The 13,068-nt window shown below is 39.0% G+C and overlaps 2 protein-coding genes across 2 annotated transcripts; both read left to right on the top strand.

Annotated features, from left to right (window-relative positions):
• Positions 1-1,372: 1,372 nt before the first annotated feature.
• LOC112196382 (protein DETOXIFICATION 16) lies at positions 1,373-4,063 on the top strand. Its single transcript, XM_024336710.2, has 8 exons — positions 1,373-1,793; positions 1,915-2,459; positions 2,649-2,735; positions 2,841-2,897; positions 2,978-3,216; positions 3,330-3,448; positions 3,577-3,663; positions 3,756-4,063. Exons 1-8 carry the CDS (start codon positions 1,515-1,517, stop codon positions 3,810-3,812), a joined length of 1,470 nt encoding a protein of 489 aa, XP_024192478.1. The 5' UTR covers positions 1,373-1,514; the 3' UTR covers positions 3,813-4,063.
• A 2,725-nt stretch (positions 4,064-6,788) lies between these two features.
• LOC112196381 (protein DETOXIFICATION 16) lies at positions 6,789-9,791 on the top strand. The gene is made up of 8 exons (XM_024336709.2): positions 6,789-7,226; positions 7,617-8,161; positions 8,341-8,427; positions 8,518-8,574; positions 8,660-8,898; positions 9,134-9,252; positions 9,407-9,493; positions 9,584-9,791. The coding sequence occupies exons 1-8, from the start codon at positions 6,942-6,944 to the stop codon at positions 9,647-9,649; spliced, it is 1,485 nt and encodes a 494-aa protein (XP_024192477.1). The 5' UTR covers positions 6,789-6,941; the 3' UTR covers positions 9,650-9,791.
• Positions 9,792-13,068: the final 3,277 nt, after the last annotated feature.

The following is a 13,068-nucleotide window of genomic DNA, read 5'->3' as shown; positions in this document are numbered from 1 at the left end:
AAGCTTCAAGACAGTTGTGAAGTGGTTGTTGAGAGTGAGGTGGATAGGTACCTCTTAGATCCTATTGAGTTGCCTCCAAAGAATGCTGAATTCAATTTATTGTTGTGGTGGAGCTCAATGGTGGGAAATATCCAAACCTACAAGCTCTTGCAAGGGATGTTCTCGCAATTCAAGTATCAACAGTGGCATCGGAGAGCTGTTTTAGCACAGGGAAAAGGGTTATTGATCCCTACCGGAGTTCATTGACTCCAAAATCTGTTGAAGCATTGATATGCTTGCAGAATTGGATCAAGGAGGAAGATGCATCTTCGATTGAATGTTATCCATCAATTGAAGAAATGGAATTTTATGAGCAAGCTGAGATAGGTACTGATGTAATGGTCTGCATATCTTTTTTAATTCTTTTCTTTGTTTTCAGTTTTTTCAATGTTTGTAATGTCATTAACTCTGTACATTTTTCCACAGAATTTGCAGACAAACAAAGTGGAGACAAGGCTGCAAAGGCTTCAAAAAAAAAAATGCAAGAAAACTGTTGTGGCAAACCAAGGTTAGTGTTGAAAGTTTTTAAATTGCTGGTCATGTTTGTGAATTGCTGCAAGTCACGTTTTTGAATTGCTGCTGGTCATGTTCTTGAATTGCAGTCAACAATCCTTCTGTCCAAGCTCATTAAGGCTATATGCATCTTTGAATCACTGCTAGGATGGAACTTAAATGAAGCCGCTGGAGCTGGAGTGCTGGATCCATGTGAAGGAGTTGCCTCATTGCTTAATTGTTTATTTATGAACTTGTTTACCTTTTTTTTTTCTTTCAGAATTATGAACTTGTTTGGTTGTTTATTTGGAACTTGCTCGGATTTGTTGAGTTGTTATGTTGGAATTTGAAACTTGTTCAGCAGGTGGATTTATTCATTTGGTTTGCCTTGAATTGTGATGAATCACTGAATCATTTGCTTGAATAGATTGACATGTTCATCAGTGGATATTTGGTGTTGTTATGTTGGAATTTGAAACTTGTTCAGCAAGTGGATTTATTCATTTGGTTTGCCTTGAATTGTGATGAATCATTTGTTTGAATAGATTGACATGTTCATCAGTGGATATTTGGTATTGATCTTGTGAAAATGTGAAGTTTTGATAGTTTGTATGTTTTTTTTTTCCTCCCTTAATCAGCTTGTTGGGCCTAAAAACCCGGCCCGTAAAAATCGGTCCGAGCCTAACTCAATCCCTAAAATTAATAATCATTAATTTAGCCCGACCTGCAGAATAAATGTCATAACCCGGGCCCACCAAATTTTACACGGGCTCGGCCCGATCCTAGCCCTATTAAATATCACGTTCGGTGTGCCATATATTTTATAATATTAGAAAGCATATATATGAAAGCTTCTGTAGCCGGTCGATTGTCTGTTTCAATTGTATTTGGTAAATTTGTCATATATTTGGATCCATAAGATTCTTCATAAGTTGATTTCATTAATACTACTGCTCCCTGCAGAAGAGATATACAACCAATTAATGGATGCAGAGGAACAGAGAGGCGGTCTTGAATCGCCCTTGATTCCTGATCCACAAGAACATGCTCTACAATCAAGAAAGGGATTGTTGAATAAAGATGAAATCGTCGAGGAAGTGAAGAAGCAGCTGTTGTTAGCAGGGCCACTTGTGTCATCAAATTTCCTGCTATTTGGGATGCAAGTTATTTCAGTCATGTATGTTGGTCATCTCGGGGAGCTATCACTTGCGGGTGCTTCAATGGCCACTTCATTCGCTTCGGTCACCGGTTTGAGCTTGATAGTAAGATGGGTCCTAGTCTTGTACATGTAGAAAATTTTTATGCAATGATATGTACATGAGTTTTGATTATGTTTCTAGCTTGTTGTATATTGTTTCCTTTAACTTCGACGTTGTTAAATAGATGGGAATGTGTAGCGCACTGGACACTTTCTGCGGTCAATCCTATGGAGCGAAACAGTATCGGATGCTTGGTATACATATGCAGAGGGCAATGCTTGTTCTTTTGCTGGTGAGCATTCCTCTTGCGACTATATGGGCCAATGCAGGAAGGATTCTACAGTTCTTGGGTCAAGATCCAGAGATATCTGCTGCTGCCGGAGATTATGCTCGTTTGATGATACCATGCATTTTCGCTTATGCAATCCTACAATGTCATGCTAGATTCCTGCAAACACAAAACAATGTGGTTCCGATGATTGTTAGTACCGGAACTGCAACACTGCTACACTTGCTTATCTGTTGGCTTCTGGTATACAAGACCAGCCTCGGATATAAAGGTGCTGCTGTGGCAAACGCCATCACCTATTGGATCAATGCATTGTTATTGTTTCTTTATGTCAGAATCTCTCCATCTTGCAAGAGCACATGGACTGGATTCTCAAAGGAGGCCTTCCATGGACTTCCCACTTTTTTAAGACTATCGATTCCTTCAGCTGTCATGCTTAGGTAAACTTTGGTTGACATGAGACTGTATCAACTTTGGAGATTATATAGGTTGCAATACCATGATTCTCACACAAAGGCACTAATATCTCAAAAAAAAAAAAAAAAAAAAAATGCTACCACTCTGTGTTATATTTGGTAATATACAATAGTAGTACTTAGTATGGTTTGTTGCTTTCATGTCTTTGACAGCTTAGAGATTTGGTCATTTGAAATGTTGGTTCTTGTATCTGGTTTTCTTCCAAATCCAAAGCTTGAAACCTCAGTCCTGTCAATCAGGTTTGCAATGCTTAATATTGATTTGTGAACAATATAAGTTCTTATTGGTAGCCAACAAAAATGTAGCAAAAAATGATGATACTAATCGATTGTTTCATACCGCAGCCTTAACACATGTGCAATGGCATACATGATTCCCCTTGCATTCAGTGGTGCAGCAAGGTGAGTCTGATTCTACATGCAGTAGATTCATACCTCTATCAGGAATCCTTTTCTTACAAGTTCTGTTCTGTTCTTTGTAGCACAAGAGTATCAAATCAATTGGGTGCCGGGCAACCTAGACTAGCACGTCTAGCTGCATGTGTTTCACTATGCCTTGTTGTTATTGAAGGCATTGTTGTTGCTGCTGTCATGATATTGGGTCGAAAAGTATGGGGATACTGTTACAGCAATGAAAAACAAGTTGTGAATTATGTTAGTGAAATGTTGATTTTTGTTGCAATATCCCACTTTGTTGATGGACCTCAATCTGTTCTCTCAGGTTTCTCCATATCTACAGATTCCCCTTATACAAAAATAATTTTTCTCATTTTATTTATCTTGTTACTCATTTACAGATTTACTAAAAATAAGTTGCTTCACTTTGTGTTTCAGGTGTCATAAGAGGAAGTGGGCAGCAGAAGATTGGAGCATATGTTAATCTGGGAGCTTATTATCTTCTAGGCATTCCTATTGGACTAGTATTTGCTTTTGGCCTCCACATTGGAGGAAAGGTAACAACAAGATATCCTTATGGTTTCTTGGAAATATGATACTAGTCAGTATTAACTTGGGACAGTTTCTTAGTCTTTCTTGGAAATATGATACTAGTCAGTATTAACTTGGGACATGTTCTTCACAGGGTCTCTGGATAGGAATTGTCGTCGCGCTATTCGTGCAAGCACTATGTCTTGCAATCATTGTCATATGCACAGATTGGGATAAAGAAGTAAAGTACCTTGTTACCTAGTTTTCATGTACCAGTAGTGATCTGTTTTATTGTTAGATTTTTCTCATTGTCCAGTTTGATTCCGTTTGTAGGTGAAAAAAGCTTCTGATAGGGTGCACAATGCAGTCAGCGTGGGTGATGTGTCGTAAACATCATGCTAAAGTCATGATCATATCTAGATTTGGGGACCTAATTACCAAGTCGATACTAGAAAATTTCGAGAAAATAAATTATTCAAAGGGGAAGACATTAATTTGATCTCCTCCTCTCAGAGACTGAGGTAACAAGCCTCATATGATTTTGCACTGGATGTATCTGGCTTGTTATATGCCAGTTTCTTCATATGATATGTTGTTTAATATGAGCGTCCTATATATATACACTTTTTATTTCTTCCTCACTGAAGAGAAGCAAGACAGGAGAGCCTTTTCTGCTCTGTAGATAGATAAGATATACAGGAGAGTATTCCATCTTTTCATGTGACTAAATTAATTAGATTATACATATTAGTTCAGTTCAAAATGGCCATCAGCTGCCTCGTTGGACTCCTCCCATTTCTTCCAAGAGCAACTTTACATCAAGAACATAAGAACAAAATCAATCAATGTCAGCAAGCTGGCAATATCAGCTTATCAAAAATCTAAAATCTTTTCACTGTCATACACATACAAATCAGTGTATATAATACACATCTGTTCAAATATCTTGACAGTGATATATATTATATATAAATGTATATATAAAAGATAAATAAAGTACATGCATCTTGACCACGTTTCTTCACTGCCTCATTGCCTCGAAGAGGAGTGCTGGCACTAGTCGCCTAAGGCGTCTTGGACTATTGGCTAGACTACCATTCTTGGGCAAACCACTCTCATCCGGTCCAAAGAGAAACGACAGAACTGGAACAACATACCAAAACGAATCAAAACAAAACTTGCGTTGACCAGTCCAAAACCCATTTGGAGGAAAGAGGCGTGTATGATTAGAGTTATATATTGGGGTTTTGTCCTTTTCCCCAAAATCACTATGTATTTTGCCCAATCGATCCAACAAGTTGGTATTTTGCCCAATTACGTACACAAACCTTAGGGGAAAAGACTCATAATGGTAGTTCTTTTTAGGGTAGTGCCAAACATATCCTATGCTAAACAGGTTAGAAAAACCTGTTCAAACTTTTGAGAAAAATAAACTACCCTTCAACATGCCTAAGTTTTTCACCTAATTGCTCCCTACCTAACGGTTACTTTAACAGGCAGAATCACTGCTGCTTTTTTCTATCCTAAGCTAACGCAAATCTTTCTAAGAAACAAAAAATCTAAACTTAAAGATAGTACAAGATTAAGGCTGAACACAAATATAAAACAACAATGTAAAACTGAAATATTGAAATATTGACGAAGTGGATGAGCAATTTGAAATTATTTATTCAAACATAATTACAAGCTATGAATTCGGAGTCTCATTCTCAAGTAAATAGCTAAAAACTGTTTAGCTATCCATGAGAGCGATTACAGATACTTACTTGAAAAAGAAAGCACACCACTCCACACTAGACAGGAAGGAAATGACACACTGCTACTATGACTTTCTTACTTCCCGTGAAAAGACTATTCTGCTCAATTTTCTAATGCCTTACAAACTGAAACTAAGACTGCTTATATAGGAAGCGGAACTCAAACTAGAATTCAAAACATAAAAATGTACAAAACAACTCCATTATTTTCTACTCTCGTGAGTGCTCCTGATGATTAAGCTCGATTGACGAAAAGCAGATTTCTTTATGTGAAATGTTTTTCACCTTCGTCTTTTTTGAAAAGCAAAAGGCATCTTTAGAAAAGACCAAAGTTGCTTTCGGTGCTTTCTACACCTGCTGCTTCACATGGTTTCATCTGTTTCAGAATTATGGCCAAGGACAGAAGAGTTGCTTTCCATCCTGCTTTACTGGCATATTAGTTTGGGTCCGAGCAGATTCAGACCGTTTGGTTTTGGGTCTATGGGGTGGGATGGCTTAGAGGCGTTGACGGCCATTTTGATTGTGCTTGGCCAAAGAATGGCTGGGTTTTTTTAATCGGGTGGCATTCAGTATGTTCAACGACGTCTTGTTGCTGCTGCTTTCTAACGTACGCTAGCCACGGCGGCGATTTTAGTGGGTCACACTAGCTATAATGTGTAATGGAGTGGTACTTTGCTGACTTGTTGCCTTGGAGATCAAGCTTTTGGACTTGTAGTGCCCCATGCACGTCTTGCATTCCACGTCTCCTGTCACCAATAAGAGAGTAAGCAAAACAATATTTTCTTCTTTAGCTCCCATTGATTTTATTCCTCTCTGAATACTGCCATTAAAATAAGTACTAGGATTAGTAGTTGCTCTCAATTAGTGATCCTACTCGATCACCAATCTACTCGATCAATATGCTCTAATAGTTGCTTAACTCAGTGACGCAGTCGGAAAGATCACCTAGGTTTACAAGCAATAAACCTAAAAGAAAAGGTTTTGAAGTCCACCAGAGATAAAAGAGACAAATCTCAATTTGATTGAAAATATGATAAAAAATAGTTCTGCTACCATTTAAGGTTGCTTATATATGAGAAAAGAAACCCAGGGCGACTAACAATGAAACCCTAAAGCCCATGGGTAAAAATAAAAACAAACCCAAAATAAATTAGGAAACCGAAATTTTGAAAAAACAGTAAATTGCAGTTTTGAGGCCCTAAATGATCCCAAAATGCCGAAAAAGCCCACACATCATGGCATAGCGACGAGTTTTGTTCTTGGCACAATTCGCTTTCCGGAAAGCTATGGCGCGCTCCAATCGGATACCGAGCTCCGTCGTGACTACTAGTAACTTTTCGTTTTCCTCCTTTTGCACGATCAAACTGTTTTTCGAATTGGGCTGCCATCCGTTTTGCATCACTCAGTAAGCCTCTGATCTTGACTACGAGTCATTCGGAAGTATAAAGGAGGAAAGGAGGTGCATTATTTTTCCACACTAAACAAAAAAAAAAAAAAACAATATTATTAGCATAGGCATGGCTGCTGTACGCGTAGCTCCAGATACATTATTTATATTTGTGTGCTCCCCACGGTATAGGGATTAAGGAGCAACACTCAATAATGTTGGAAGGTGCCAAGGACCATTTTAGACAAGAAAATATGGGCCCAATTAGCACTGGATGCATTGAACAAATAGTGTTCTTAGATTATAAAGTCGATGCTCGTTGAACACTCTCTCTGTAAAAACACACTTTCTCTGTAAAAACAAAGAGCATAGTTAATGGCTGACGAAGAACAATCTGCAGATCTCGAATCACCCCTGATACCGGTGGTACTGCCCCAAGAACATGCAGTACATTCAACCAAGAGACAACTTACGAAAGACGAATTTCTCGGGGAACTGAAGAAGCAGCTATTGCTGGCAGGGCCGCTGGTATCATCAAATTTCTTGCTATGTGGTATGCAGGCTATTTCAGTCATGTATGTTGGTCATCTTGGGGAACTATCACTCGCAGCTGCTTCTACGGCAACTTCTTTTGCATCAGTCACTGGTTTGAGCTTGATTGTAAGATATATAGATTGCGTTATCCTATGAAATCCTTCTTTATTACATGATTGATTATATTAGTTTTTAAGTTGTAACATAACAAAGGCTTACTTGTTTTGAAACCCCAACGAAATATAAAAGACTTACTGAAATTCCATATACATTAACTCGTTACTATTTCACCGTCAATTTAACTGTCCCAATAGTTATGTTGCTAAGATTTTAAATTTGGGTGATCTTATTATTATTTTTAAATAACAAAGGTACTTTACAAGAATGCCCCCGGCTGGTATTTTAAGTGATCATAGTATCTGCTGAGCCCAAAAGGGTATTTAGCAAGATAACCTTCAGCTTTTCATGATTGGTATGGGATAATAGTTTCCATTTCTCACTTAAATTGTTGAACAGATAGGAATGGGTAGCGCATTGGACACATTTTGTGGGCAGTCCTATGGGGCAAAACAGTATCATATGCTTGGTGTACACATGCAGAGGGCAATGCTTGTTATTCTTTTGGCATGCATTCCTCTTGCAACTATATGGTTCAATGCAGGCCACATTCTCAAATTCTTGGGTCAAGATCCAGAAATTGCCGCAGCCGCTGGAACTTATGCTCGTTTCCTGACACCATGCATTTTCGCTTATGCAATTCAACAATGTCATTCCAGATTCTTGCAAACCCAAAACAATGTTGTTCCCATGATAGTTACCACAGGTAGTGCAACACTAGTGCACTTGCTTCTCTGCTGGCTTCTTGTATATAAGACCAGCTTGGGATATAGAGGCGCTGCTGTCGCGATCTCTATCTCATATTGGATCAATGCATTACTCTTGGCTGTTTATATCAGAGTTTCTCCTTCTTGTATACACACATGGACTGGATTCTCAAAGGAGGCATTTCATGGAATTCCGAATTTCATAAGACTATCTATTCCTTCAGCTATAATGATCAGGTAATATTTTGTTCTTTTACTAATGTTAAATTAAGACTTTCTAGATCGATGATTTGAAGGGAAATTCATATTGTTTGTGCAACTTCCAATTACGGTTGCTAATATTCTAACCTTGGAATACTGGGAACCCATTACTTAGGACTTCTGGATGTAATTGTTGCTTTCACTTCCATTAACAGCTTAGAAATCTGGTCATTCGAAATGATGGTTCTCTTAGCTGGTTTCCTTCCAAATCCACGGCTTGAAACCTCAGTCCTGTCAATCAGGTTTGTATTGGACACAGTAACTATAATGACTTGAGATCAATATGAATTCCTAGGTAGCTAACTGACTCTGAATTGATGACACATTCCCAGCCTTAATACATGTTCAATGGTATACATGATTCCTCTTGCATTCTCCAGTGCAGCAAGGTTAGTCTGGTGCTTGCCTTTTGTGTGAGTATTTTAATTTCTTAAAAGTTCTTCCTGTTCTCATTTTCAATATATTCTCTCTTAGCACACGAGTTTCAAATCAATTGGGTGCCGGGCAACCACGACTAGCTCGTCTAGCAGTAGGTGTTTCACTATGCATAGTTGTTGCTGAAGGTGTTGTGGTTGCTACTGTACTGATACTGGGTCGAACAGTTTGGGGCTACTGTTATAGTAGTGAAGAGGAAGTAGTGAACTATGTTGGACAAATGCTGATTTTACTCGCGGTATCACACTTTTTTGATGGAATTCAATCTGTGCTTTCAGGTATCCATTCTGCTAAACAATTTCTCTCATAGAAGGCATTTGTATTATGTTATAGCATCTTATGTGTTTGTGTCGGACCAAATAAAAAGGTTCTCTACGGGGGGTGTATACGTTTGTATTGATTTTTAAGTTTTAAAATCAGGTCAGCATATATATATTTCTCGACCTTAAGTTTTAACCTTGTACAGGTCTCTCCTTTTAAATAATTTATAGTAGCTTATACTTTATAATTCAGGTATCATAAGAGGAAGTGGACAGCAGAAGATCGGAGCATATGTTAACCTGGGAGCTTATTATCTTATGGGCATTCCTACTTCAATATTATTAGCTTTTGTATTTCACATTGGAGGCAAGGTGATACTAAATCCTTTTACTTTCATATTTTAAGTTTCCCTTCATACTTTTTGCTTAAATTTGGTTCAATCAACTGTTGGTGTTTCTTTTAAAAGAATATATAGTACTAGGTACTCATATTAATTTCAAAATAATATAATATGGTTCTTCGCAGGGTCTTTGGATGGGAATTATCATGGCACTATTTGTGCAAGCACTATTTCTGGGAATCATAATCTTATTCACAGATTGGGAGAAAGAAGTAAACTACGTCATCAGTTCACGTTGTATATGTTTCATTTCTCAACCTCTAATACAATAAATCTCAAACCTTTTTTAATTCGTTTTGTAGGTGAAGAAAGCTTCTGATAGAGTGTACAATACAATGAGCGTGGCTGATGCAACATCTATAAACTGATGTAAACGTCGACAGGATCATATCTGGATTTGATCCTGAAGAGGAATGCTTAGAATGAGAAAGTCTGTTATTAGAAAACAAGTGGAATGGCTTGATTAATCCTTAATTGTGTTAGTAAATGCATGATTCATCTGTTTGTTTTTTTTTTGTTTTTTCTTTTGTTTTTTTTGGCCGACTTGAAACACCCAATCCATAAAACTACGGGGAAGAAGAACCCTTGACAGAACAAACAAGAGTCACGACCAAGCCAACTAAACTAAATGTGGATCTGGAAAACCATTATACAACAACATTTCAAATTGATGCTTTATCTCTTTGTCGGGGTCTATACCGTGGGCCTTAACAAATTTTGGTTTAAATACCTATAAACCACAATCCACATGCTTCAACAAAGCAAAGTTTGTCAATACTTAATTCTCCAAAAAAAATTAATAATAAGTTTGTCAGTACTTAAATATGTCATTCATTAATGTTTGAGAACATGAGATTAGGATCAAAGCTGAAACTAAATCAAATTCTAGTAGTATAAAAGTTAGAGAACAAAAAGGTAGTAGAAAAAGTGGAAATCAAAGAATAATGACCCAGCAGAGCACTCTGTTAGGGTTTGTGGTGCGGCGGCACTAATGTTCGTTGTTATCTATACCTAATCCATTCATGGAGAAACCTTTAGGCTTTGGTTTATTCATCTTTGTCTTCGGAGGCAGTGCATCTTTGGAGAGGAGTTTGGGCTCAGCTGGGGCGGTGTCGGCGGGCCAAGTTTCTGTTGGTACAAGTTCAGAGGTAGGCAGTGATTACTAGGAGAAGTGGGATCCAGATAGAAACTTTGGTGATCTCAGTGGGCCTCCTCTTCCCCGCGGTGCTGCTGAAGCGGTGGAGATTCGGTGGGTGCGAAACAGGATATCCTCTGGCCGGATTGCATGATGGTGCGGATGTCGTACCCCACTAGTTGATCTATCCTAGGTGGTGTTGGAATCCGGTTTTTGGTCCACGATGTCCTTCGATGCTAGGGTGGTGTGGCAGACAACTAGCCATCGTTTAACGGCTTAACGGATATGGGGAGTGCCACCAGCGGCAGGGTTGGTTGGCCAGATGCTATGGGGACTAGGAATCTGTCACGCCCCTAATTTTTAACACCAATAAAAATCGATATATAATCCCATAATTATACATGCGTGATCATTCATCCATCAATACAAAATACCTGGAAACTTTTTCCTTTAAAACCAAGTACATACTGATGCCCTGAACCCTCAAAATCAATATACACTCGCTCCACAGAGTTATATCTTACACAAGCTTACGAATTAAATTGTCAACAACAAAATAAAATGTAAATGCTTCTCAGGGATCACTACAACGAAAGTCTTTATAACGGTAAAGTCACAAAATTGACTTCCTACCGTAATGCCACCAACACACCACCTCAGGTTCAGCCACGATTATCCTGACCTGCATAAATAACCCCTACACCGTTTGAATGGTGTACCGGGTTGCCACACAACAAACCCAGTAAGCTTTTGCAAGCCCGTATGAGTTACTCAAAACCACACATGCACAACTCGCCCAACTCGGAAACCCATCAACTCGTAAAAAGGAACACACACCCTGTTTTCCCAAAACAACACATTCTTTTCCCAAAACAAAACAACTCAAATCACCCCGTGATGGAATCATATTAATTGAAACTCTGACAATTAAATATGATACACAAGTCCTCCCCGGACATTTAAAAGAAAGCATCCCCGAAACTCTCTTTTAAAACACGTACTCATGAGCATCAGATAGCTTCTCGCTACCCCCCATGATGTACCAACAACAATTCAGTCCAACCTGGACAAAACAACACATCGGTCCAACCTGGACACACAACATATAAATCCAACCTAGACACACAACACATCAACACACACCTCAATCATATCTATCGTTAACCTAACAAATATAATATGATTCACAAGTCCTCCCAGGACATTTAAAAGAAAGAATCCCCGAAACTATCTTTTAAAACACGTACTCATGAGCATCAAATAGCTCCCCTCTACCCCCCATGATGTACAGACAACAATCTAGAGCTCTAACTGATCATACCCACTCACCCGGCCAAAAGCGTGAAGTCCCGATCGTCAGACAGATCACCAACAGATCACTCCCAGCAACCCCGAATCCTCAGACGTCCCCAGGTCGTCAGATCAGAACATTAAACAACCCACACAGATCTTGACACTTCCCAAACAATAGGAATTCCCAATTCCTAACACATTGTCCCCCGAAAAGTCAAACCTCAAGCAATAGAATGAAACCCATCAATCCCTATTGCATAAATCACCCATCAACCCAAAAGAATATACATATTTCATGTAAATATATATATACACATGTGGTCAGTCAATCATGAATGCCACTAATACCAACAATAGTTTGCAGTTAACTAAATAACTCTAAAAAATAATATGGTAAACCCGTTCGTGAATGAACATTGTGAGATTACTCACCTCGAAACTTCCGCTGTGTCTTCAATATAGAACAAGACAACCACACCACAAAAAAACCGTCCAAGGATACCCCGTCAAGTACCTAATCACATACGGTTTCAACTTAGCAACAATCCACAAACGATTTAAGTCCGAAACCCCTGTTTTGAACTAAAATCCCCAAAGTGACACCAACTGAGGCGAAACCACATCCAAGACCACCCAATGTCTCCGGAATACTTCTACGATCGATATGCCAAAACCACAAGTCGATCGGATAGTCGGATCCTCACGGATCGAAACATCGAACTGTCTGAAACCGTAAAAACCCTAACATGTTCATACGTTCTCCAAAAATTACAAACAATATATCAAAATGCTCGTCTCGACGAGTAGATCAAACTCAGGGACATAAACTATCCCTGAGGTGGCCGAAAACTGCCGGAAAACACCAACATAGTGGCGGCACCACCGCTGGCCCTAAGTCAGAATTTGACAAAACTTCCAACACCAAAGTTCTTCATCTCAACTCCAATTTAAACTTTCATAACTACACCAAAGTCCAATTATGAACCAATTGATCGAATTTTACTTTAGAACAAAAGAGCTCGATGGAAACCCTAGAATTTCAAAGCTTCGATTCGTCTTCCACAAGTGAAATCGCTCCAAGCCACTTTGGGAGAAACATCTACGTCCTCCGAGCTCCAAAAGCCCTCAAGAATCACCGGCAAAAGTGGCCGAAATCTTCAACTCCGATCAAGGCGATTTCATCCCCGAAGCGACCTCTTCCAGTCGATGTAGCTCCCCCCACAGCTCGAATCTCTCTTCAATCCTTCCACAGACCTCTAGAGGGGATTGAGGCGATGTGAACTCACTTTGAATCGCATCCAAAGGTGGTCGGATGAGGGAGAACGACGCCGGCGAAGTGGAGAGGCGAAACCAGGCTCG

The sequence above is a fragment of the Rosa chinensis genome, chromosome 4, assembly GCF_002994745.2.
Source record: "Rosa chinensis cultivar Old Blush chromosome 4, RchiOBHm-V2, whole genome shotgun sequence".
Classification (NCBI taxonomy): Eukaryota; Viridiplantae; Streptophyta; class Magnoliopsida; order Rosales; family Rosaceae; genus Rosa; species Rosa chinensis.
The sequence above is the reverse complement of the archived record's forward strand: the minus strand, read 5'-3'. Positions and strand labels throughout refer to the sequence as shown.